Source organism: Chinchilla lanigera, unplaced genomic scaffold (assembly GCF_000276665.1).
Source record: "Chinchilla lanigera isolate Chin_1 unplaced genomic scaffold, ChiLan1.0 scaffold00028, whole genome shotgun sequence".
NCBI lineage: Eukaryota > Metazoa > Chordata > Mammalia > Rodentia > Chinchillidae > Chinchilla > Chinchilla lanigera.
Window position 1 is genome coordinate 2,549,278 of NW_004955429.1, and position 23,612 is coordinate 2,572,889.

Here is a 23,612-nt window from a genome sequence, read left to right on the forward strand (position 1 = left end):
CAACATTTCTCAGTTTGAAATTACAAAGAAATTTAAGATTACAAATGAAGGTCAAGAATCACATAATAAATTCTAACTCATTCATCTTCAGTGAAGACCATATGCAGCCTAAGTTATTAGAAAATTGTAATTTTAATAAAATTACTTCAAGAAAATAATTTGAGTGTGAAACCAACACAATACACTCGAAAAACTCATGAAAATCCTACAACAACATGTTCATAATCACAAAATCAGAATGAAAAATAAGGGCTGGAGGTTTAGCTCAATGGCATAAATGCCTGCCTGGCAAGCGCAAGGTCCTGAGTTCAATTCCCAGTACCAAAAAAAAAAAAAACAGAAAAGAAAAGAAAAAGAAAAAACTAGAATGAAAAATAAATAAATACATCCTTCCATTTCTAACTCAGGGTAACTCAAAAGCTCATTTTGAAGGGTCATAGGTTTTGGTTTACTTTTGCTTTTGAGATTAAGCCTAACTACAAAATTATTCAAAATAAAGATCGTTAACTTGTTTATTTAACAAAATACTGTTGCTCTGAAATGAACTTTGCCTGGCATGGTAGCCTGCGTCTATAATCCTAGCACTTGGGAGGCTGAGGCAAGAGGTTCACTGTGAGTTCAAGGCCAGCCTGGCCTACAAAGTGAGCTCAAGGCCAGGCTGAACTGCATAGTGAGACCCTGTCTCAAAAAGACAAAAAGACCAAAAAAAAAAGGAATAAACCTGATTAGTGATAAGGACAGTAATCTTTAAAAAAAAGAAAATCTACAGTGAACTTTTAAAAGGTTACAATCATTTAAATTTGGATTGTATCTTTGTGTTTACAGTTCTCTACTCTTGCATACTTTAAAACACATTTTACATGTGTGCAACCTGTAGCACAATTAATTACATCTTACTGACATTTCCATGATAGAAATAAGATTTACAGTCAAATGTGGTGGTGTGTGATTGCGATCCCTGCTATTCAGGACAGAGGAAAAAGAATCACAAGTTCAATGTCAGCCTGGGCAGCTTAGCTAGACTCTCTCAGAATAAAATTTAAAAAGGGCTGAGATGTAGCTAACTAATAGAGCACCTGCCTAGCATGCAAAGGCCTGGATTCAGTCAGTACCACCAACAGGAAATAGGGGTAGACAGTTTACAAGAGCATTACTTCTTTACCAAAAGAAATATTGCTATCAAGAGATAATGATAATACTTCAATAATCTTAGCTTGCAAATTTAAAATACTTACCAGGAGCTAAAGGCACAACTTCTACTCATAACCAATAGAGTGACCAATCATAAAATCATCATTTACTTTCATCATAATAACCTGACATTTCTCAAACAAACTGTTTCCAATCCTGATAGTTCTTTATTTTCTTAAAATATATTTAGAGTAGGTTTCTAATTTCCAATAGATGTCATCATGAGAATAAGCAAAATTACGTAAATGTGACAAAAGGTTGATGAAGTATTCACACACTTGAATTATACCAAGTCAAGAATGAGCAAGAAAGCACTGCAAAAGACTACTGCCATGATGTGTATGTTCTTGCAATAATACCAGCAACACATCCGTACCGAGAGTTATCATCTCACTTCCAACTTTTTCCCCTCAAGAACAATTTGAATTTCTTTGGCATCCAAAGTCTCATAGGTCAATAAAGCTTCTGCTAGATTCTTATGCTCTTTTGCATGAGTTTTCAAGATATGTTTTGCTCTTTCATATGACTCCTGAAATAGAAAAGCAGGTATGTAAGAAGTAGAAAATGTAGGGGAAAAGAAACACAGTAACTATACCACTTTAACAATCTAGTCAGTTATTTTTTAAAAAAGCGTTTAAAAGCTCGGTTCTAGAGTACAAATACTTTCAGTATAAACAGTGTATGGAAAGTGTTCGTAGTGAAGAATACCCTAATTACATTCCTCATTCACTAAAGACACTGACCCTCAGGCACATTATTTTTCTCCACTCCAGACCTGGTCAAGGAATGGGGAACTTTGAAATCCAAGGGGGACACATAACCAACCTTTCCATTAAGAACCAGACACACACATTTAGCTTCAGGTTGATGCTTCATATTCCCCATGTTTAAAAATGAACTTGTGACCTACCTACCACCCCACATTAGTCAAGCTTTAGTCTCCATTTTCGCCAGTGAATGGGACAAATACAGCTGCATGAGCCAGTTCTTTATCAAACAGACTGAACTGCTCTCTTAGCCATCACAAAATACCACAAAAACAGGATTGACTGCAACAGTATTTCTCGAACCCATCCATGTTTCTTCATTTCTATTTTCCCCATCTTAAGCAAAGTATCCTTATGCCACAGTAGCTACTAGCTAAACTCCCTGAACTTACTTTTATACATCTGTGGTGGTTAATTGATTGTCAACCTGAGGTGGGAACACCAAGCCAAACTGAGTTAGCAAGGTTAACCCACTTTGAGAACTGTTGTTGGAATGGCATAAAAGGAGAATGGGAGGGAAGGATTTCAGCTGCTTTTCCTTGGAGGAGCTTCGGCTGTTCCCTTTGGAGGGGATCTGATTTTCCCCTTTGTCTCGGGCATCATCTCCTGGCTTTCAGCGCAGATCCTTCAGCTTCTAGCACCGGCCCTTCTGCCTGCTGCTGCAGCCTCTTTAGCTTCTAGCACCAACCCTGCAACCTCCCAGGGCAGATCCCTTGGTCTCCCACTGAAGATCCTTCAGCCTGCTCATGTGGATTCATACGGGACATGGCTGTGAGCTTAAGGCCATCAACTGGGTCCTTCGGATCTCTAACGCACAGACAGATTTTTGCACTCTTCTACATTTGCCTCTATGGGCGGCCACTGTAGGCCAATATTGTAAATCTTTGTATCCTGCATGTGCAGTGTTTTGAAGAGTCTTGTCCCCACTCTACAAGCTCTTGTGAACACTAATACAAAATCCCTTTACCTAATCTATACGGGAGAATGCAACAAAAAGGTCCTTTACTTTGTTTATTCTGCACTATGAGCACAGGCAATGCTGGGCACAAACCAAATAACCAGTAGTACTTGCTACATACGTGTATCTCAGAATAGAAACAGACTCAGTAAACAGCAGCCCTCGTTCTATCATCTTTTATGATTTTTGTAGCTAAAGTAGAACTGAATTCTACTTAGCCTATGGTCAAAATAAAATAAGGATCCAATTCAGGAAAAGGGGTTTCTTGACAATGTATTTAGATCACTGCTGCAAAATGCACCTTCTTTAATTTTATACAGTGACATTTCTACTAAACACAAGAGCTTTCACTGTCTTCACGTCTGTTTTATTCGTGGTACTACGGATCAAATCCAGGGCTTCAAACATGCTAGCCAAGTGCTCTACCATTGAGCTACATCTCCAGCCCTTGTTATTTCTGTTTTGCTTTTGTTTTTGTTTTTTATTTGAGACAGGGTCTCACTATGTAGTTCAGGTTCGCTTTGAATTCACTAGTAGCCCAGGGAAGCTTTGAACATGTGGGAGCTCTCCTACCTCAGCCTCCCAAATGCTGGAATTACAGGCATGTGCTACCACGCCTAGCCCCTTATCATTTTTAAAGTATAGTAAGTCCCCAATTTATGAATAGTCGAATTGTAAATGTTTACAGATATGAATGGACTTTGAATTATGAACATTTAAGAATGGTGAACAAACCATGGAAGTAGCTCCTGTGTCTGCGCGACACTGTCACAGTTGTGCTGCTATGTGCTTACTGGGTGTGACTGCAGCACAGTACAGTCAGGGACGTACTTTATTTGTTTGATCTTTTTATGTTTTCCACTGTGTATTAGTGTCAAAGGTGTGTAAGACTCACTTCGTCAGACATAAGAATGAATTTTACTTATGAACGTTTTCCTGGAACAGAACATGTTCCTAAGTCAGGGACTTACTGTACCTATTTAGGCACTTTATCTCTAAAAGAAGCAAGTTCAGACACATTACCCTTAGAAGGATTCGTATCTCTTGTTCAATGGCAGATTGAGTTTCAGGACTCAGTTTCCCTGTGTCACTGTAAGTCATAACTCCAAGCTAAAATCAAAAAGAGAAGTAATTAAGCACAAAAGCCCAAAGTGCCAAAGAATTTAGCAAAGAAAGAACTAGCCTATATACAAAGAAACATATACCATGAGCGGGAAAGAATATAAAAATGCTTTGCAGGGCAAAGAATTTCACCTTTCTTTTGTAACTATAAAGACTAAAATCAAAATATTAAGCGTGAACAAGGAAGAAAAATTCTAAATCATGTAAATCTGGTTCTGACTGCATTCTTAGAAGCTCTCACTCCAAACCCAGAAATCCATAGCTCAAGGTATGGCAGTGATTGAGGGACACAGCAATGATGTGAAATATGAAATATTTGGAAAAGGTACAGGAAGGAGGCTCAAGAAGTAGGTTTTTAGCCATATGAAAAGGTGAAATAATTCTAATTTACTCTTGGTTAATTCATGAATAGTTACTATCTATATAACTCTGAGCAGCTAAGAGAATGCTCCATTTTTTGCTACTCAAAATATTACCACAACACTGTCTAGAACAAACAACCTCAAATGCATTTGGAATGTGATTGGAAAAAGTAAATATACTAATTGATAATCAGATCTCTCAAAAAGGCACTCATTTGATTATGTATCATTTGATACAAGAAAATAAAACTATTACCTACCTTCTCACTCATTCCAAATTTGGTAACCATCCGCTTAGCTATTCTTGTTGCATTATCAAAATCACTGGAAGCACCTAAAATTAAAAAAAAAAAATTAAACATACAACTCAATTTTTTTTAACAAAAAAATCTTTAAATCAACAAACACAATTTAAAGTAAAGCCATTATCTAAAATCAACCTGTTGTGATATGGTCAGTCCCGAATATAAGCTCCTCTGCCACTCTTCCTCCCATACTAACATCCATTTGTGCAAGCAGCTGGGCTCTAGTTTCATTCCATCTGTCATTCTCAGGCAACAGTGACACCTAGACAATTGAAAAAGAACCAGGTAATAGCCAAAGAAATTCACAAACACTCCTGAAAATTACAATAAAACCAGAATTATCATTTAACTCTCATCACAGACACTATTTTAATACAATGATGCTGAAAGGTGAAAGATGTTTATTGGATAGCAGGTGACTAATGACAAAAGCAGCATTTTTTTTTTCTTTGTTTTTTGAGACAGAGTCTCACTAAGCAATTCAGGCTGGCCTTCAACTCACTACGTAGTGCAGGCTGGCCTCAAACTCAAGGTGATTCTCCTGCCTCAGCCTCCCGAGTGCTGGAATTACAGGTATGCGCCACCAAAATCAGCAAAAGCAGCAATTTAGACAATAAGAAAAATTATGAAGCCAAAGTGGTTTTTACAAGCAATAGGTGGATAATGCTGTGACAGAACTATTTCATTCCAAATTACATAAAAATGTTTAAAATGTCACACACAGTGATGCAAAGATGAGAATAGAATTTGTACTAAGTGAAAAAAAATCTTAGAATAACTATGGAACGAGTCACTGTGAAACATAATTTCTCTTTTCAACTAGCAGGACAGTAAGATATTTAAGAATTAGAGCTTGCTATCAATTCTTAAATTTCATAATATAAATATATCGGAAATATGAAATATTTTTTATTAATGGAAAAATTTCACAAATGTGTCTAATTTCACAAAGGTTCAACTTAAAAAGTAACTTCACAGTAACTAATCAGCAATTTCTTCCATAAGCTTCTGGAAAGCTCAATTAGAAAGCAAATAAAAGAAACCATAAGAACTTTACATGTCCAAGAGTTGGCCCTCGTGGCATGATGGTAGCTTTGTTGATAGGCATTGCATCTTTCGTGTAATATGCAATAATCGCATGACCAGATTCATGGTAGGCTGTAATGGTTTTGTTTTTGTTATCAATTTCCACACTTCTTCGTTCAGGGCCTACAACAAGAATGGAAGTGAAGTACTGCATAGAAGGCGTACTTAAATAAGATGAAATCCATTGCCTTGAGATTAATAGAAAATAACAACAACAAAAACCCCAAAACAACAAATCATTCTCCTTAATTCTTAAAGTAACAACTTAATACAGTGATACTTGGGTTGTCAGACAGCTCCAAGCTCAACCTTTGCACTACGCAAACAGCAAAATTTGAAAAAATCTGCTCAGTGTTTGTAACTTTGCTCAATAGTCAAACCAAAAATCCAACTTGAAAAAAACATACGGGCTGAGAGTAAGTCATGCGCCATATCTTGCTACAGACACAAAGGGGCGATGCTCCAGTCTAAATGCTGCCCTCGCCCAGACAGTATACGTGCTTGTGGAATTTTTGGGCCTCAGAACCAATTATTTGGTTTTCCATTATTTCTTATGAGAAAAATATGTTCCATTCTCACACTTTTTGTTGTTCAAATATGAATTTGGAATGAACTGGACAACCAAGGTGACACTGCATTCTTAACAGGTTATTTTAAACAATGTAATAATTTTAAAAATCAGTAGAATTCAATCTACGACACAAAGAAATTAAAACATACTGTTAAGGGCAAATCAAACCTGTCAAAACAATGAAATGGGCTGGAGATGTTCCTCTGTGGTGCAACACTTGCCTAGCATATGAGAGGCTCAGGTTTGCACCCTAGCATCACAAAACAAAACAGCAAAACAAAGAAAAAAGAAACTATCATCTTATCCTTACATAAAAAGAGAAAGATTATTCTCTTTCTAAAAACCAAACTTCTAATTTATCAGAAGTCATAATCTGTTTTTAAGCCAATCCAAGATTTAAAAAAATTAAACAGAATAAAATTAACCAAACTTTTTATCAGCAATGTTGGACAAGAGGAACTGCACAGGCACCTTACAAGCACCCGTATAATCACATAAGCTATTAAAATACATCTGTTCTTTAAGAGACCATACTGTGATGCTGTTTTCAGGTACATATTTTCATGCTTCTATAACCCTTCTTTTTATTTTTGCAGTGCTGGGTATCAAGTCCAGTGCTTAACATACACCACTAACTTACAACTCCCAGCCCTACCCAATTTTTTTAACCTTTCTCTCTCTCTTTTTTTTTTTTTAAAGACAGGGTCTCACTATGTAGTGCAGACTGGCCTTGAACTGATGGCAATCCTCCTACGTTGGCCTCCCAAGTGCTGGGACTGAACCTTTCTCTTTTCAATCAGAAAAAAAAAAAAAAAAAAGAGTTCTTCTAAGAAACGAAATAAATGTGACACACTGTAAGTCAGTCTACAACGACGACAGGCATAGTAATGATTGCTGTATAGTTCAATGGGAATTGTGTGACTCTCAAACAGAATATGTGAAATGGTCTATTACAAATTTCAATACTCGCTGAAATTTTAGAGGAAGATTAAATTCAGTACAGTCTGAGAATTTAGCTGTCTACAAAGAATACTTACCAAAAAAAAAAAAAAATTCATTCCCTAACATCATGAAAAATACAGGACAAAAAGAAAGAATACCTACCCATTAGAATTTTATCTTTGGAAAACTCTAGTTCCTTCATGGTAACCATTTCTTTTCCATCAACAGCTGCCTTTAATGCAGCTTGGTTCACAAGATTCTCCAACTCTGCTCCAGAAAACCCAACAGTTCCTCGAGCTATGATTTCTGCATCAACAGCTATGTAAAAACAACACAATAATGAAGTATAAAATAGTTAAATGACAGTACTTTATAAAGAACTCACATTTTAAAGGAAAAAAGAACACAACTTTCTAAACTATAACAAAGTAATCACATTTAAAATCAGACTCAATTTACTAAATTGGGAAAAAGTGCAAAATATGCCATTAAAATTGTAACTGGGAAAAATCATGAAAGTTCTAAATGTAACTAAATAGAAACTTCAAACATACACTGTACTGTTACCAGCCTAAGAACAAACTAAAACAAACATATTCACAGACAACATTCTGTTCCCCGAATTTTACCTTGAAATAATACTTTAGACATAAAAGGTCTCCTTATTACAGGAGACAGATTCAGCTTTATGGAATGTTTCAGCTATCTCTGAAAACACTGGAGCCTTAATAGGTTCATTTATGCCCCCCAAGTATGCCAACAATATTTCCACGTGTCTTGTTTTATATTTTCCTTTCTCCCTATTGGGGAGAAACTGACATAATGAGCTATTGTTTATGGAGCCTTTTCAACTGTTTTGCATTATATATTTGCATTTTTAAAAATCTATGCATAAGTAATCTCCAAATGTATCTGTTTGATATCCCAAAGAAAAATTCCTCTGGAATAAGGAATTGAAAATGACAGCATTTCCTGGATACACACAAATTAAGAAACAGATATTAATGGACATATAAATGAAAGGGATTTTTAAGACATTAAGTGAGGAAGACCAACAGTGTTCATATTACCATAATGTTGAGATAATAACGTGTGTACTACAGAATTAGACTTACACTTATCAAACTTTATTTTATTCAGATACCATTTCAAAATTTCTGTTCGACCTTTTACATCTGGTCTTGGAACTGTAACTTGCATGTCAAAGCGGCCAGGACGTATTAAAGCACTAAAGGAAAAATGTAAAAATAAAATATAAATTAATAAGCTGACTATAACACACAGTAAACAAAAACCTGAAACAACAGTCTCAACAAACAGAAGGTAGCTGGGTGTGGTGGCACATGCCAGTAGCTCAGGAGGCAGGGAGATCATGAATTTGAACTTGGCCTGAGAAATATAGCAAGACCTCATTGTCAAAAAAATGGTAGAACAAAGGTTCATTTGGATGTATGTGTGCAACTAAAAATAGCATACGCACTCTGAAACAAACACATGCATTTAAGTCATTCAAAGGGCGATAATTCACGAGTGGTGCCACATGCTTATAGCCCCAGCTACTTCAGAGGATGAGGCAGAAGGATCATTTGAACCCAGGAGTTCAAGACCAGTCAGGACAATACAGGAAGATATGGACTAAAACAACAAACAAAAAGTACCTTCCACCTAAAATATTTACAATATTTAAGAAAAAAAATCCTTTAACAATTTTATTGAGATGTAATTTACACAATACAGAATTTAAAGTTACATGGGGGAGATTCTTCAACCTAATTTTAGGATATTCTCACCTTCACAAAACAAAATCCCATTTCCACTGGCAGTCACTTCCCTCCTCCCCCAATCCTGTGGCACTCATCTGTCTCTGAAAATCTGCTTATTCTGAACATTTCATATAAATGACAATGCATACATCATCTTTTGTGATAGGTTTCTTCTCTTAGCATGAAGTAAAGCACGTGACATATTTTACAAAAACTTTCTTTTAATACTTACTTATCTAATGCTTCTGGAAAGTTTGTGGCTCCTATAATGATTACTCCCTCATTGGGCTTAAAACTATTAAGGAAAAGAAAAAAAGAGTGCCCTTTCACTTAGAATTGAAGTATATTACACATACAGCAATGATCTACACAAAACTCTTTTATCATTAATTTTAGTAAACAGTCAAGAAGAGACTCATAATAAACCAACAATCATCTGTGATCATGTATCTTCATATCTGCTCTACTTAGGCAAACACGGCCTGACACAAAAAGCTTGTGTTGTTGGGCCTGGGATACAGTTCAGTGGCACAAGTACCTGCCTGGCAAGGACAACCTGAGTTTGATTACTGGTACCAGAACAAAACAAAACAAGCTTGTATTTGGTGCTTCATTTGTTTTTGAAAAACTCCTTTCAAATTTATCAACTCCAAATATGTGCTCCTATACCAGGCCCATTCCTGCTAATCCCAGCTACTACGGATACTGACCGGGGAGGGTCCCAAGTTCAAAGTTGGCCTGCGCCTATCACAAAATAATAAAATAAAAGGCGGGGGGGGGAGTCCATTCTACAGTACCCCACCCTCACAAAATTCTAGACTTTGCAATTATTTCTAAAATGTCTCACATATTTGACTTTAAGACACTTCTTTCAAAGCAACACCATTTCTTGTTTTTAAATTATGAGCAATGATCTAAGTTAGAATTCTAGCATGACACTCAAAGGCTGCCATAAACTGTGTTAAGAACAGAGGGGAGCGGAGCTGATATATACAAAACATCCAATTGGTAATGGAAGCAACACAATACTGAGAGGAAAAACTTGTCTTGACTTTCTGCAAGAGGGATTACTTTGCTCCCTATATCCAAACCATTTTTCTTGTCTTCTATTATTAAATATTCTATGAGATCAGTAGACATAAGATCAAATCTACATATATCAAACTCAGGGAGGGACTGCGTTTTTAGTCCGAAAACTTTTAACAACAGGATCAATCCTAATTTTTAAAACATACAACCATATTTCACATACAAAGACTCTATTACCCATCCATTTCAGCAAGAAGTTGATTTATAGTCTGCCTTGAATATGGATGCATTGGAGACTCAATTCTCTTCCCACCAACAGAATCTAATTCATCAATAAATATAACACAAGGAGCATTTGCTTTTGCTTCCCCTATGAAAACAGAAAATATTCATATAAGTTGAAAGAAATCAACACTTTGTAACCAAAACCATACAAATAATAAAATGCGTAAGACTGTCAAAAGTCAAAACAAGAAAAAAAATCACAGGAAGAAAATGCACAAATGTCATTTTTTACTAAGAATAGCACTATGGGGGATAGGAAAAAATAAACCAAAGAGAATGACATAAAATAACAATAATTGATTATGATGGGCTATTCATTCTTCCTAATTGTACAAATATATATATGAATGAAATCACATTAGAGACTAATAACTCCTCATTACATATCATAAAATTGCTGAACAATATGAAAAAAAAAAAAACCCTAAGAGTTTTTCAAAAGCCCCCAGCCTCACCTAGCACTTTCATTACTCTTTTTTCTATTCCTTTTTTTTCTTTGTCTTTTTGAAACAGGGTCTCAACTATGCAGTTCAGGCTGGCCTTGAGCTCACTTTGTAGCCCAGTCTGGCCTCAAACTCGCACCGATCCTCCTGCCTCAATCTCCCAAGGGCTGGGATTACAGGCATGCGCCACCATGCCCGGCTCTTTTTTCCTTTTTTTTTGGCAGGGTCTAACTATGTAGTTCAGGCTTGCCTTGATCTCCCTTATGTTGCCCAGGCTGGCCTCCAACTCATGGCAATCCTCCTGACTCGGCCTCCTAAGTGCTAGGATTATAGGCGTGTGCCACCACACCCAGACCACATTCACTCTTAAAATGATCAGCCTATGAGAAAACTAATAAAAGGTCTGTATTAACTCACATATTAGGTTATCTAAAACCAGGTCCCTACAATGCTTCTTTCTGCTATCAAGCACAACTAATTAGCAAAGATAAGAAACATTCTTTCCCTAAAATCAACAAAATTTAACACTACATAAAATACACAACATACTAAAAAGATTTCTGATTCGGCTGGCTCCCACACCCACAAACATTTCATCAAATTCTGATCCGGAAGCATAATAAAAAGGAACATCAGCTTCTCCTGCCACAGCTCGGGCAAGAAGGGTCTTTCCTGTTCCTGGTGGTCCAACTAAAAGAATTCCTAAAAGAAAAACAACAATGATTCAAATTTGTCATTAAAAAATCCCCACTAAGAATCTGTAAGACAGTTTATGTAATTTTGAGGCTGAAGGAATACCAATCATCAACATTTTCAAACACAGGAAAACATTTGTCTCTGCTAGTCATTTCCCTCAGGATCTCTATAATTAATTTTTCTCTGTCATTTAAATACTGTTTATCACCAAGATACAAAAGATGTTTATATATAAGACTATATAAAGAGAGCAGTATAAACACATCTATGAAGCAAAATAACATAAACCTACTTATAAAATAAAATTTACATTAAAAGACAAAACCAAATATAATGCGTGAATCTTGATGCTTCTCCATAAAAACAAATACTAGACAGTATATGATATTTTAAAAAACTAGTGTTTTCCCAGAAAAGGATAAATTAGGATAATGTCCCTATTCTTCGATAGATACATACCAAAGTAGATGTTATCTGCAGCTTTCTTTCAAATGTTCAGGGGAAAAAGGCATACTATATGCATATGTGCACACACAAAGTATTACAAAACATTAACAACTGTTGAGCCCAGGTGGACACTACTCTTTAACCTATGTCAAAAGTTTGAAGTTTTCATAATAAAATGGAAAAGTAGAATTCTCGTATCACAGCTTTGTAAATATACAGACTACATTTAAAAAGTAATAAAGCTGAGTTGATGCTGCACTGTAACAAAATTTTTTAAAAGAAAGCTTAAAAAGACTGAGGGCTATCCTAGTTTCACTGATACCCAACTGGTTTAAATATTAACAACTCAAATCACATTAACTTCTAGAGACAGCTTAGTACCTAAGGATTTTTCCATACATTTAAAAATTATTCCTTGATTAGACAGAGAGAACTATTTTTACGGTTTCTTATGTTATAGCACTGACTTCAAAAATGTACCCTAAATTAGCAAAGGTTCATGCAAACATTCTCATATATTCCTGAATTTGCAATAGAGATATCAAGCAGTATAAAAAAGAGGGTTTCTCTTTAACTCAACGAGTTTATTTCTAGAAATTTATTCTAGGGAAATAATTAAGCATTAGGGCAAAGACTATGTTAGGATGGTCATCACATTGCCATTTTTAACAACAAAAAATTGGAAATCATATTAAAATTCAATATAAATGGTTAAGCATGCTACCAATAATTAGCAGTTAATATTTCACAATTGTAAAAATCATGAAAGACCCTCTTCTTAACTCCAACCCTTAGCTTCTCCACAAAAAGGTTAAGGAACAGTCTCATATTAATGACAAAGCTAAATGCTCTGTGTGACCCTGGACTGGATCTCAACACTGCGGGGGGACGGGGGGATGTAGGACAAGGACAACACTGGATAGTCCTTGAAGGACACTGTTGGAATGAATGCTGACATCTGGTTATGGAATATGAACTGGTAATTCTTTTGTATCCATGATAAATTTACTAATTTTAATAATTATACTAGAGTTGTATAAAACAGCATCCTTATTTACAGTATCCCTAACACAAGTACTGTATTTAGGAGTAATGAAGTATTACGTCTACAACTTACTCTCAAATGGTTAAGTAAATGCATGTATGTAAAGAGAAAAAGCCAGCAAAATACTAAAAACTAATGAGTGTGGGTTTCAGGTATGGCAATAACAAACTGTTAGACTATTCTTGTAACTTAAAGCTTTAACATATTAAAAATGTAAATTATAAAAAAAGATTATAAAAGAATATGTTCAAAATAAAAGCACAGCTGGGTGTGGTAGCACCTGCCTTGCAACCCCAGCACTCAAGAGATTGAGGCAGGAGGATCATCGCAAGTACAAGGACAGCCTGCGCTACATAGTGATTCAGGGGCAGCCTGAACTATATAGCAAGACCCTGTCTCAAAAAATAAAACAAAACAAATCATGATAAGGGGAAAGATACTTTACCTTTTGGAAGTTTTCCTCCAAGCACAGTAAATTTCTGTGGATTTTTCAAGAATTCAACAACTTCTTGTAATTCTTGTTTAGCTTCCTCCACCTAAAGTAAGATAATTTGTCAAATATTTTAAATAATGCTTCTAGCTAGTTAAATTACCAAGGCTTCCTTTTTAAACGTCATAAATTTAATTTGGTTATAGAATTAACTTGGCTTTCTCTTTTTTTTTTTGGTTTTGGTTTTTCTCTGGTACCAGGAACCGAACTCACGACCTTGCGCTTGCCAGGCAGGCGCTTTTGCCGCTGAGTTAAATCCCCAGCCCCTTGGCTTTCTCTTTATGTCAAGAAAAAAGTATACAAAATGCCCCCTCATAAGCATTCAAAAACTTCTCTCATCCTTCCTTCCAATTATACAATGTCTCCTAATAATTCCAACAAAAATCATTTCAACTTACATTTTCTCAGTGAAGAAAAAAAAAATCATTGGGAGGATTAAAAAGAAACTACCCGGCACGTAGTAAAACATGACTAAAAGGCAATCTGAGAACCTATCATTTTTGGTCATGATTTCTTTATACCAGTATTTCTAGGAAATTTCCCATATATATTTCTAGAAAATACTATACTTTTTATGGTTTGCTTTGGTTTGGTTTTGACACAAGATTTCCCTTTGTAGTTCAGGCTGGCCTTGAACTCTATATACAGCTGAGGCTGGCCTGCAACTTGCAGTGACCTTCTGCCTCAGCCTCCTTAGTCCTGGGATTACTGGCATCTGCCACCAAACCTGTCTAGAAAATATTATAATTGCTAAAGAGTCACAAAATTTTTTGTTGTTAGTTTTTAAAAAACAGCACACTTTTTTTGGTTAGGCTTGGTAGGTCTTTAAAAGTTCTTCTGATTCACTCCTTAAAATTTTTACTAAAATGTTCAAAGTTAATGGTTAAAAACAAACCCCTGCTCACTCCAAGACCCAGAAGAACTGTGCACATATGGTTCACCAAGATACATGTCCAAGAATATTATTCCTTCCGACACTGTTTGAGTTCAAAACTAGAAACAACCACGTGAACACCTAAATAAGTATACAGTATTGCAGTATTTGTATAATGGCATTCTGTGCCATGAGGATAAATTAACTACAACTCCAAATAACATGGCTGGATCTCAAAAGCATTAACATTGAACAAAAGAAGCCAAACCGAAAAGGGCACATTCTACATGTACTACAACTATAAAAAAAATTCAGTAACAGGCAAAACTAATGTAAAATATCAGGAAAATGATTATCCACAGGGAGGAGAACACAGTAAGTAGAAAGAGGCTTTCAAGAGGCTCTGGGGGTCTGTTAACATCCTGTTTCTTGAGTTGGGCACTACTAACACAGGTGTTCTCACTTTGTGATGATTTACGGTTTTTACATGTTTAGGTGAACATGTTATACTTGAAAAAAAAATATTTAAAATGTTTTCATTGTACTATTAAAAGACTACATTTTTTCCCATACAAGAAGTCAGACATGGTAGCAGACACCTATAATCCCAGCACTGTGAAGACCAGCCTGACCTACATAGTGAGACCCCGTCTCAAAAAAAAAATAAAAACAAATAAAACAAAACAAAAACAAAAAATAGACACAATACACCTGAAGATGATATAAACTGCTGTAATACAGTTCTTTTAGTCACACATTTTTCCTTCTAGACTCAAAAGCGTTTGACTCATGAGTACTTTGCAAGGGTGTATTAACATCTCTCTTTTCCTTCCCAAATCTCCTAACAGCAGTTTTACATTGTGTAATTGTATTTGCTCTTTATATAAACCAATATACAAATTATTCTGAAATAAATTTCATTTAGTGGTTGATTACTTTAAAAAAGTACTTTTTTTTTTGGCCTGGCCTTGAGCTCACTTTGTAGCCCAGGCTGGTCTCAAACTTGCAACAATCCTCCCTCTTGCCTCAGCCTCCCAGGTGCTGGGATTACAAGCCTGTGGTGCACCACCATACCTGGCTTCAGGGTACATTTTTTAAAAAGCATTCAAACATAGCCACATAGGAAAACAAGACTGATATAAAACGGGTCAAAATAACCAACCAGGCATGGTGTCACATTCCTGTAATCTCAGCAGAAGGCCAAGGGATCACCATGAGTTTGAGGCCAACCTGGGCTACACAGCAAGAGTCCAGCCTAGAATATACAGCGAGGCACTGCCTCAAACTGTACCCCTCATGCATATAATGCCAACATTAAATTGTAAGAATAAAAGAGATTAAACATCATTTACCTTTCAAATTAACTACATTAATTACTACTAATTATCTACTTTTGGAAGAGATTAACTAATTAATCTCTTCCAACCTCTGGTAAGAGTATTCCCAATTGAATATAAATCCTGCTGAGAAAAATAGTGCTGAAGACGATCAAGAAAATGAATTATTATAATGAGGCCATATTAATTTTGCCCTTGCGCATGTGTATGTGTGGCGGCGGCACCAAGGATTGAATGCAATGAACACTAAGTACTGATCCATCCTCAGGGCTTTCTAATTTTTTAAAAATCTGACTGATTGACTGACTGACTACAGTACAAGGGATTGAACAAATGGGCACTCCACCGCTGAGAACATCCCAGCCCTTTTAATTTTTTTATTTTGAGATATGGTTTTGCTTAATTGCCCAGATTGGCTTAAACTTGTAATCCTTGTGACTCAGCCTCCTGAGTAGCTGGGGTTACATGCATGAGCTACCACACCCAGCTAACAGTCCTCATTAAAATGTCTCTTCAGAGTTGGAAGTCTTTAGATCAGAAATTTCAAATTCTGCTTATAGAAAGATTTCTCCCAAAACATTCCCTGAAACACAATTACCCAATCTCTACCTTCCCCAAAATCAAAAGCATTATCAGGTTTATTAGTAGAGCACATATAAGAGCATAGTACAGAACTAAAATTCCAGACTGCATATTTGAAGAAAGAAATTGAAATTAGAAAGTATTTGTGTTGAGTGGTCTTGATATAAATCCATGATCTAAATTTAAGTGGCTCCAAGTCGTATTTCCCTAAGCCACTCATTCTCCCATCCTCACAAAATTTTGTACCTTTTTTGGAAATCATACATTGCTCTTCCATCCATATCCTCAGTTGATGACCTTGACTCTGGTTTCACAATCAACTTTCACCTAGTACTTTACTAAGATCCCTATTTTCTTTCCTGCTATGAGATCTATCTGCCTTTTTTCAAACGAAATTCAAGTGTGATTTATAAGTGCCTATTCCATGTCATCTATCCCCTGTAAACTCGTAACAGTCATGATTTAGCCCCTGCTATCCCACTGAAATTGTTCATTATCAAGAACACTAATGACACACCGCTAAAATGCAATCTAATTCTCATTTGACCCATCAACATCACTTCACATGGCTAGCTGATCCCTCTCCCTCATGACAGAAATACTTTCTTCCCGTTTATCCCCCGTCACCTACTTCACAGGCAACTCCTCAACCTTTGTTCCTGGTTCCTCTTCTCTGGCCTATTACCCCATTCGTGCTCTGCAGCTTAAACTTCGACCTCTTTTCTATCATAGTCACTTCCTTGGTGATCTTATTCAAACACACAGACTTAGTATCTACAAATGTAAACTTTAGAATTTTTCATTTTAGCCTGAACCTTTCCCAAAATTACAGAATGATGCATTCAAGTGCATATCCAATGCTTTCATTTGTATACCTCACATTTAACACATCTATAACTAAATCTCTACTCTTTTATTATGAATACTGGCTCTACCCACAGCCTAATATTTTAATTTCAGAAAATGGCAACTCTGTTCTTCTAATCGTTCATACTTAAACCTTATGTTCTTGACCCACCTTTCTCTTATACTTCTACTGTAATCAGGAAAGTTCTATTGAATCTACCTTCAAGATCTAACTACATCTCACCAACTCAACTGCAATAATGTTTATCTAAGCCAACATCATCTCCTGCCTGGACTCCTGCAACAGCCTGTCATCTACCTCTGTCCTTTCTAGACTCTAGTTTAGTATGAACATAGCAACTAGACTGTTCTCATGAAATTAAGTTAAAGCATCCCACCTCTCTGCTCAAAATTCTTCAATGGAACCAACTTTCACAGAGTAAAAGGTAGTTTATAATGGCTTGCAAGACACTATGTAATGTGTTCCTATAAACTCCCTGGCCTTATCTTGTTCTATTTTTTTACCTATTAGTTCCATAATCAAACCTAAAAAACCTATTTAAGGCTAGATGTGATGGTGCATGACTACAATCCCAGCACTTGGGAGGCTGGGGCAGAAGGATCTCTGCAAGGTCAAAGCCAGCTTGAGCTATAAAGTGAGTTTAAGGCCAGCCTAAACTGCATAGCGAAATCATGTCTCAAAACGACAAAAAAAAGAAGAAAAAAAAGAAACCTTATTTAAAATTGTAGACCCTCTCCAAGACACCAATGCCTCTTTTTTTTTTTTTTTCCTGGTACCGGGGATCAAACTCACGACCTTGTGCTTGCTGAGCAGGCACTGTACCGCTGAGCTACATCCCCAGCCTCTCCAATTCCTCTTTACCTTGGTCACCATGAAGATTCTAAAGTTGCTAATGGTTTTTTTTTTAATTTACTATTCCAGAACCTTTAGAACCAAATACTGATCTTACATAGAGTATCAATTATATAATGCATGAAGAAGGCAAAGAAATCTTAACTTACTCCTTTAACATGCTCAAAAGTGACATTCTTCATCTGAACAGGGTCTACTGCAGAATCAAGCCCTGTAGTTGTCCGGAAGCGGACTGAAATGGAAAAAAAGATGTTAATATTCCATAGATTAATAAAATTCCAACCAACCGAGTCTTTAGATGCAAGAAAGCAAAGCCCACAAAAATTAAACAACTGAAAAATCTCGTTCAAATATACCAAATCAAAGTACAGAACAGAAACGAGGTCTTTGGGATTTCTAGACCATGTTCAAACAGCAAGTGATTCACATTAAGGACACATACTTTTATACTTCCCAGTTAAAATCAAGAAATATTCTCTTCTTGTAATACCTAATAATGGAAACCTTAAATCAATGGTTATCAAAGTTCCATATGAATTTAAAAAAAAAAAAAAAAATCACCTGAGATTTGTGTTAAGCCTCCAAAACCATGCAACACACTTGCAGATCTGAGAAAAAGCCTAGGAGTTTGCATGTTTAATGAGCATCTTTAACTATTCTGCCACAACCACTTACGAATCTGTACTGTTATATATATATTGCCTTAAACGTAGAATGAAAAATTGGTACATTTAATTAAAAAAAAAACCTGAAATTATTTCACTTTTCAGATATTCTTCAGTAATGACATCTTTTAAGCATAGGAGAGGAAAAGTATGGTAAGATACCATATTTGAGAGGTACTCTGAGCAACTATTACAGGCTTTTTAAAATCACTCCTCAGCTCTAAGTTCTCAACTAGAGCAGACATAAATGAATAAAGTAATTTCTAAGGCCTGGGATGTAGCTCAGTGGCACAGCGCCTGCTTGAGAAGCTCAATATTCTGAGTTTGATTTCCAGTATCGGGGAGGAAAAATGAGTAATTTCTAATATCCTCAGGAGACTAAAATATTGCCATTAAGATGCTGTTATGGGGGCTGGGGTTTAATTCAGCAGCACAGTGCCTGCCTGGCAAGCACAAGGTTGTGAGTTCGATTCCCAGTACCAGAGAAAAACCAAAACCAAAAACAAAAAAAGATGCTGTTATGGTAGATACACATTGTGTCAACTTGAGAAATTTAGAAGGTTAACTAGGTGATTAACAGGAGGCCAAAATCCTTACTGTTTTGGTTCATATCTAATGTCCCTCCAAAGCCTGATGCAGTCATGGGGTGGGCTTCTGGAATCTGTGACTGATCCACGGTCCAATACTGGGATTATGGGTGTGAGTGCTACACCACCCTGGGATGGGCAGCCTATGTACAATATAAGAGAGGGAAAGAGTTTTGCTCCTCCGGCTCCTCCCTTTTGCTCTTGTTGCTTTTGCTGTCTTCCACCACCAAGAACAGTTGTTCCTCTGCCATGTGCCACTCTGCCTTGGAGCCCACGAGTATGGACTGAAACCTCCACAAACTGTGAGCTAAACAAACCTTTCCTTCTGTAATTCTGGACATCAGGTATTTTACCTCAGCAACAAGAAAAAAGTAACTAAGACACTTACTTTGTAAATATCCTAAGCCTGTGCAAGAGGAAGGCACAGACATGGTATGGGTATAAAGGACTCCCCTCTCCCCCAGGAGGGTAGGCTACATACAATAAAAGGGAAATACAGACTTGCACGGAACATTGCAGTGAGCTCCAGACCTTGGACTGGACTCTTCAGCCTCCAGCATGCAGAGAGGGTCATCAACTCTGTGGCTGACCAAACTTGTTATTTCTTATACATTTGTGTATCTCCTGTTATATCTGTCTACTAAACCCTGAATGATACAGATTCAGTGAAATTTAAGAGACAATAAGAGACAAAAATAAGGTAAAAGAAAGAAATGCTCGCTGGGTGTGGCAGCATGTGTCTGTAATCCCAACATTCTGGGAGGCTCAGGCAGAAAGATCTCAAGTTCAAGCTCTCCTGAGAAACTCAAGTGAGATTCTGCCTCAAAATAAAAAACAGAAAAAAAGGACTGTGAATATAGCTGACTGCAGGTCCTGGGTTCAATCCCTTGGACAAAAAAAAAAAAAAAACACCAATAACAAAAAAAAAAATGCCTAACACATCAAGAACATACAAGTGGGGGAACAAATACATAAAACAATAATTCTAGAATGGACACTAACAGCTTGAGCCTAGCAAAATGTTTAAGGATCTTAGATAATTGTAGAGAACAAAAATGTGGTAAACACTGAATGACAACTGAGAAGGTAATTGGGACCACTTAAATCTGTTATTATAATTGTATTTCAGAATTGCAAACTGAAAAGATATTGGATTCATTTAATTATTTTAAGAAAAAATTCAATTTATGGCCTTGTCTTTGAAACAGAAGACTGCTTGTCTTTTATTATTATAAAATTCTATATAATGCTAAACTTTGATTATCCAACATGTATCACTTTCTAAAACTCTGGAAAACTAATCACTAGGAATAAAAGGCCTTGTAATGCAATCTACCAGGAGGTCCTCACCAGGTGCCATGCCCATGAACCTCCAGAACTGCAAGCTAAATAAACCTCTTTTCTTTATAAAGTACTCAGCCTTGGGTATTTCACTGTAGCAACAAAAAAAGCCTATTATCATAAATCTATAAACAGTGAAGAGGAAAAGGATATTTACAGAAATAAAAAAGTTAACATAGCAGATAAATAAAAGAGCCTTTACCAGATAAAAATGGATTTTTTAAGACGCCATAAATGCCAAATAGCAGCAGAACGAAGAGAATTAGACGAGTTCGCCTTAAGGAATCTAGAAGAAAAAAAGATACACATAAGTTAAATGCCACCAATGAGATGTTACAGCTTAATGAAAGGCTTACTGATAATCACATTTTCATCACTCGCAATTTTGGAAGCTGGCATCCTTGTGTACAACTGCACGATTTCCTTTCAGCATCCTCTTCCTCAAAACTTCATGAAACCACGTATGATTCTGTCCTTGACTTCAGTTTCTCTTGAGAAAATAAACTGCCAATAGTATGTCCACTCAACACAGCTTAACTTATAAATACAATGGAATAAATCCATGTAAAGATAGAAGATATTTTTTGTTTCTGTTTCTGTTTCATCCCACTATGTAGTGCAAGCTAGCTTTGAACTCACTATGTAGCCCAGGCTGGTCTCAAACTCAAGGTAAGCTTCCTGCCTCAGCCTCTCAAATGTTGGGAAACAGGATGGATGATTTCAGAAAAGTCATTTAATAGTTTAAATGTAGGACTATGATATCCTTTCAGTTATTCTTCTCAAATCAACTTACCATTGGTTTTTTGTGTTAATGCTTGAGCTTTCAGAAAACCCTCTGCAAAACCAGTTTTAAATGCATCTTGATGAGCTTCCGGTATGTTTTTAGTTTTCATGAGTTTGTCCAAACTCTCAACATCTGATCCTCTGTCCCGCAAAAGAAACCCCTGAATGTGTAAAATAACACAACAGTATTTATTGGTCAACCGTACAGATAGTAACAATCCCCATTTATATCATGATCACTCACTAAAAATGAACTGAAAGTCTAGAATTTCATTTGCAATGCCCATGTGAACAAATTAAGATTGAACATCAAATTAATTGATCAACTGACCAGGATATTAACATTAGATCCTACATACACACAAATCAATTATTAACATAAAGAAAGTGTCATTATTCTCTGCATTACACTATACTGAAAGCACTGTGTCACATCGATTTAATGGCTCGATGTTCATACCACTGTATCTGTGCTGGAGGAAAAATTTCATTATCTTTTTAAGATTAAAATATTACTCTGCATGTCCAGACACAGTGGCACACATCTGTAATCTCAGTACTCAGGAGGTTGAGGCAAGAGGATCACTGTGAGTCTGAGGCTAGCCTGGACTACAAATTGAGTTCAAGGCCAGCCTGAACTGCATAGCAAAACCCTGCTCCAAAAGACAAAAAAAATTAAAAAATAAAATATTACCCTGCATATAGTAGGCCTAGTTCTAAAGATGTAAAGATAAATAAGTCACTGATAAAGTTTCCAGTCTACTGGAAAAAATACATAAATAACTATTTTTTTAAAATAATGATTTTGCTATCATTAGAAGTATTGGTGTGGTAGTAAAAGAAATGCCATATATGGAACACCAGAAAGACCTTACAGAGAATGGATATAGAAACCACACAGAGGGAAAACCTGATACAGCCATGAAACAGTATTGAAGAAGTGTGTAAATTGACGTCTTAAAGGTCAAAAGCAGAGGACAGGAACAGACTAAGTGGCATACAAAATAACAGAAAAATGGTCAATAGGGCCCAAACAATGAAATGCTCTGCACACCAGATTGAGTTGGATCACCATTAGTGAAACTTTTTTATGTTTTTGAAGTTTACTTTGTTGAACCTAGGGCCTTGTGCATGGGAGACAAGCACTCTAACACTGAGCTACATGCCCAGACTAAATTATTTTAGAAAGACTGATGGATGAGTCTGGAAGCAAGACAAACACAGCAAGACTAGAGGAAAAAAGATTAAATGAATATTAGAGTAATCCAAGGAAGAAATGGTTACAGCACATAAAGGGCAGCACAGCTGGAAATAAAAGATTTAAGAAATATTTAAGAGGTTAGATCCACAGTGACTAATAAATGTGAAAGGTGAGGAAAAACAGACAAATCTTGGCTGACCACCAGGTTGCTAGTTTGGGTGGGTGGTACGTGTTTATACAAGGTACACCCAAGCATGTAGAAGTTGGTAGGAAAAATAAAATCAGCAGCAGTGTAATAAGCAAGTGGAGACAAGTCTGTTTCAAGGGAGTTATAACAGGTATAATGATTACAAAGTCATTAATTTCTTATTATCAGTGAACAGAAAGGAACAAAATCCATCAGCCAACAAAAGAAATTAAATACTTAATGTCCTTACTGTATTAATAATTTGAGAATTATTCCTTTTTGAAACATTAAAAAAGGTCTAATTACCTTCACAAATGATGGCGCTATATTCTGTGTTTCTGCTAATCTTTCAGAGGTGGACTGCAGACGTCGTGTCCTTGATTTCAAAGTTTTAAAACCCCGGGACTGTATAAAAACTAAACAGACAGGACCATTTACTCTGTAAGCTGCTGACAGGAACTAAAATGCCTAGGACTCTAAGAGTCCAACGGCGCTCCTGCTTGTCTCAGTTTACCTTCTTCATAGTGCTTTTGCCAAACACTGCAACATGCTTTACATTTTTTTTGTCATCCTTTTTTGCAAAAAAGAACTTTCAATATTTTATTTCATGTTCATAGTAGAATAGTAAATAGAGTTATTTCACAGTATAATTTTGTAAACAGGACTGATAAATTTTTTTCTGGTCTTTTTTCTTCTTTTTTCTTTTCTGGCACTAGAAATCACTCTGATAAACTTTTATACTTTTCCCAAAACATGTAAGTCATTGAAAGGGATTAAATCCAGAATTAATTTTATATTTTCTTGGTAATTATAAATTTTTTTTTTTTTTTTTT

The 23,612-nt window shown here is 36.1% G+C and overlaps 1 protein-coding gene across 1 annotated transcript; it reads right to left on the reverse strand.

Annotated features, from left to right (window-relative positions):
• Positions 1 to 1,333: 1,333 nt before the first annotated feature.
• On the reverse strand, positions 1,334 to 23,195 carry Yme1l1 (YME1-like 1 ATPase; the record flags this gene model as incomplete). Its single annotated transcript, XM_013515518.1, is given in 15 exon segments — positions 1,334 to 1,720; positions 3,940 to 4,026; positions 4,661 to 4,734; positions 4,841 to 4,967; positions 5,763 to 5,914; positions 7,467 to 7,622; positions 8,420 to 8,532; positions 9,300 to 9,362; positions 10,334 to 10,466; positions 11,374 to 11,526; positions 13,458 to 13,548; positions 18,165 to 18,247; positions 20,811 to 20,894; positions 21,402 to 21,552; positions 23,086 to 23,195. Coding segments are annotated over 15 exon segments (1,721 nt in total), but the record flags the coding sequence as incomplete, so codon positions are not given.
• Positions 23,196 to 23,612: the final 417 nt, after the last annotated feature.